The sequence below is a fragment of the Taurulus bubalis genome (assembly GCF_910589615.1).
Source record: "Taurulus bubalis genome assembly, chromosome: 15".
Taxonomy (NCBI): domain Eukaryota; kingdom Metazoa; phylum Chordata; class Actinopteri; order Perciformes; family Cottidae; genus Taurulus; species Taurulus bubalis.
Window position 1 is genome coordinate 2,936,975 of NC_136603.1, and position 3,915 is coordinate 2,940,889.

At 51.2% G+C, this 3,915-nt stretch overlaps 1 protein-coding gene across 1 annotated transcript in view; it reads left to right on the top strand.

The window, feature by feature from the left end:
• c1qtnf4 (C1q and TNF related 4) overlaps positions 1-3,467 on the top strand; it is a gene marked incomplete at its 3' end in the record, with an annotated part of 18,108 nt that extends 14,641 nt beyond the window's left edge. Inside the window, exons 2-3 of the mRNA XM_079230671.1 lie at positions 855-1,216; positions 2,712-3,467. Of these exons, the coding sequence (XP_079086797.1) occupies positions 860-1,216; positions 2,712-3,467 (1,113 nt within the window). The 5' untranslated portion in view covers positions 855-859. The remainder of the gene's footprint in view (positions 1-854; positions 1,217-2,711) is intronic.
• Between the last annotated feature and the right edge of the window lie 448 nt (positions 3,468-3,915).

A 3,915-nucleotide genomic window follows, 5' to 3' on the forward strand; every position in this document is an offset into this window, starting at 1 on the left:
TGATTCCTCCTCCTCCTCCTCATCCTCCTCCTCTTCTGCTGCAGCGCCACAAGTAATCACACAGAAGTGATCAGTTGCGCCTCGGTGCCTTAAACACAGTTAACCGCTAGAATTACTTTCCATTTAAAAGAGGTCGATTTGGTATAAACATCCAAAGAGAACGTTTTGTTCCAAAGAGTAAATAACTTCAAAGCTTTGGTGGTGATGCTCTGCTACTGCAACACATGGAGTAGTACATATATTATCACTTCGGCTTAAATGTTTTATCAATTAGAGAAGACGTACCAAGAAGAGGCGGCAGCCTCCGGTCCTAAAGTAAAGCCAACGCTTCATGTGTTAAAGCTGCATTCTCTCTCCTGACCACCAGGGGGTGACTCCTCTGGTTGTATAGAAGTATACGCTTCATGTGTTAAAGCTGCATTCTCTCTCCTGACCACCAGGGGGTGGACTCCTCTGGTTGTATAGAAGTATATGCTTCATGTGTTAAAGCTGCATTCTCTCTCCTGACCACCAGGGGGTGACTCCTCTGGTTGTATAGAAGTCTATGCTTCATGTGTTGAAGCTACATTCTCTCTCCTGACCACCAGGGGGCGACTCCTCAAGAAACATGAATAGAAAATAGAAAAGTTGACAGTAAAATGATGCTAACATTTTGTAAAAATATGAACTATATATATATTTGTATTTTTCAAATATAAGAGCAGGAATGTGCAACACATTACTTAAAATGTAATCTAGATGTTGTAGCGATAGAGCCTTTGATCTCAGAACTCAATCTTTCTTCACGCTCTGCAACAAAAACACAGCATATAAAATCTGTATTTGTAACAAATCTTCTTCTTCTTCTCCTGCAGCTACGATGCAGCTCCCAGCGGGCGCTCTGATTGGCCTGCTGTCCCTGAGCCTCGCCGGCGGCGCGCTGGCCTTCGCCCGGCTGCCGGACGCCGTGGAGCTGCGCTCGGCGTTCTCGGTGGCGCGCACCAGCAGCATGGAGGGCGGGCCCAAGATGACCGTGACCTTCGACGCCGTCTACGTCAACATCGGCGGCGACTTCGACCCCAAGGCCGGCCTGTTCCGCTGCCGCGTGGCGGGCGCTTACTACTTCTCCTTCACCGTGGGGAAGTTCCCGCACAAGGACCTGTCGGTGATGCTGATGAAGAACCGGAACGAGGTGCAGGCCATCGTGTACGAGGAGAACGCCGGGGAGGAGAGGAAGGTCGGTTCAGGGCTCAGCCGTCTTCGTGCTAAGCTAAGCTAAGCTAACGGCTGCCCCAGCTGCTCTTTTTGCAAGGAAGCAGATATATTCACCAAAATGTTAAATAACAGGACAGAGGACAGATGATAGAGGACAGAGGATATAAGACAGAGGACAGAGGATAGAGGACAGAGGACAGATGATAGAGGACAGAGGATAGAGGACAGAGGACAGAGGACAGAGGACAGAGGATAGGAGGACAGAGGACAGATGATAGAGGACAGAGGACAGATGATAGAGGACAGAGGACAGATGATAGAGGACAGAGGATAGAGGACAGAGGACAGATGATAGAGGACAGAGGATAGAGGACAGAGGACAGATGATAGAGGACAGAGGACATAAGACAGAGGACAGAGGATAGAGGACAGAGGACAGAGGATAGAGGATAGAGGACAGAGGATAGAGGACAGAGGATAGAGGACAGAGGACAGATGATAGAGGACAGAGGACAGAGGACAGAGGACAGAGGATAGGAGGACAGAGGATAGAGGATAGAGGACAGAGGATAGAGGACAGAGGACAGATGATAGAGGACAGAGGACAGATGATAGAGGACAGAGGATAGAGGACAGAGGACAGATGATAGAGGACAGAGGATAGAGGACAGAGGACAGATGATAGAGGACAGAGGACATAAGACAGAGGACAGAGGATAGAGGACAGAGGACAGAGCATAGAGGATAGAGGACAGAGGATAGAGGACAGAGGATAGAGGACAGAGGACAGATGATAGAGGACAGAGGACATAAGACAGAGGACAGAGGATAGAGGACAGAGGATAGAGGACAGAGGATAGAGGATAGAGGACAGATGATAGAGGACAGAGGATAGAGGACAGAGGATAGAGGACAGAGGACAGAGGACAGAGGATAGAGGACAGAGGATAGAGGACAGAGGATAGAGGATAGAGGACAGAGGATAGAGGACAGATGATAGAGGACAGAGGACAGAGGACAGAGGATAGAGGACAGAGGATAGAGGACAGAGGACAGAGGACAGAGGATAGAGGATAGAGGACAGAGGATAGAGGACAGATGATAGAGGACAGAGGATAGAGGACAGATGATAGAGGACAGAGGACAGAGGACAGAGGATAGAGGACAGGAGGAAAAATAAACATCTTTACTGTCATATTTGCAGCTTTTAGACGGTCCTTGAACACATCATGTCACTTTAATGAAGAAGCCGTGATCCATTCAGCTGAGACCGACAGTCATGTGACATCAACTCTGTGAAACGGAGTGTAAACATGTGAATAGTAAGAAATGTTGTACATAAATTCAATTGTTTTCCATTTTGTATTTTCCAAAGAGGTGCAGGACTTTTATATTGAAGTGAAAATCAAAAGTCCACAGAGTTAATCAATACCTGGGACTGCTTCGGGGTCAGGAGGTTAAATGTTGTGCGTCGATGTAAATCTGTCGTAACGAAGCCTCCGGGTTCTCGCCCCCAGGTGCAGAGTCAGAGCGTCATGCTGCAGCTGGAGTTCGGCGACACCGTCTGGCTCCGCCTCCACGGAGACCCTCGCTACGCGCTCTACAGCAACACCGGCCACTACACCACCTTCAACGGGTACCTGGTGTACCCCGACACCTACGGCTTCCAGACGCACCACCAGCAGGACGACCAGGCCGCCGGGCGCGCCAAGAGCGAGGCGGAGGAGGAGGAGGAGGAGGAGCTGCCGCGTCGGGAGGAGGAGCAAGAGGACGACGACGAGGAGGACGAAGAAGAAGAGGACGAGCGGAGATCCGCCTTCTCGGTGGGGCGCACCCAGAGCATCGTGGGAGTCGACCAGGCGGGGCTGCCGCAGCACCAGCCGGTCGGCTTCGACGCGGCGTTCGTCAACATCGGCGGGGACTTCAACGTGACGGAGGGGCTGTTCACGTGCCGCGTGGGCGGAGCCTACTACTTCTCCTTCAACGTGGGCAAGCTGCCGCAGAAGACGCTGTCCGTCAAGCTGATGAAGAACCGCCTGGAGGTGCAGGCGATGATCTACGACGACAGCCAGGGCGAGAAGGCGCTGCAGAGCCAGAGCCTCATGCTGTCGCTGAAGCCGGGCGACACCGTCTGGCTCTACTCCCACCAGCGGGACGGCTTCGGGGCGTACAGCAACCACGCCAAGTACATCACCTTCACCGGCTTCCTGGTGTACCCAGACTCCCCCAGCAGCAGCAGCAGCAGCCAATCATACGCAGACAAGAAGCCCTAGACCACGCGAGCGAGGGCCCTGAACATTGTGGGAGGAATTCATGCAAAAGTGGGGGCGAAAAAGGCGGTTTTGTGTGCAGAAAACTTCCTCGACAGATGAATTCCTTCTCAAAGTCAGAGAGACCTTGAACTGAATGAATGAAAAGCGGCTTTTCACAGGATCTCACTGCATCGCACTCGACACCGCGGGAACCTCCAACGTCAGTGATCGAATGCCGTCACCCGACCCCCCGTTCACCAACAACACAACGTGTCCACTTTCAGTGCTTTGTGATTCAAGTGTTTTAAACTAAATGATTAAAAGCGGGTGCATGAGTTGACATACGTCCTCCGGTGAAAAAAGAAGAAGTAAAGGATGATGATTAAACCCGTTTGATGCACTTCTTTAGGCTCATTCAGGAGAGTTGGGTCGTCAACTGGGGTGAAATACTTTCCGTCATCCTCGTCTA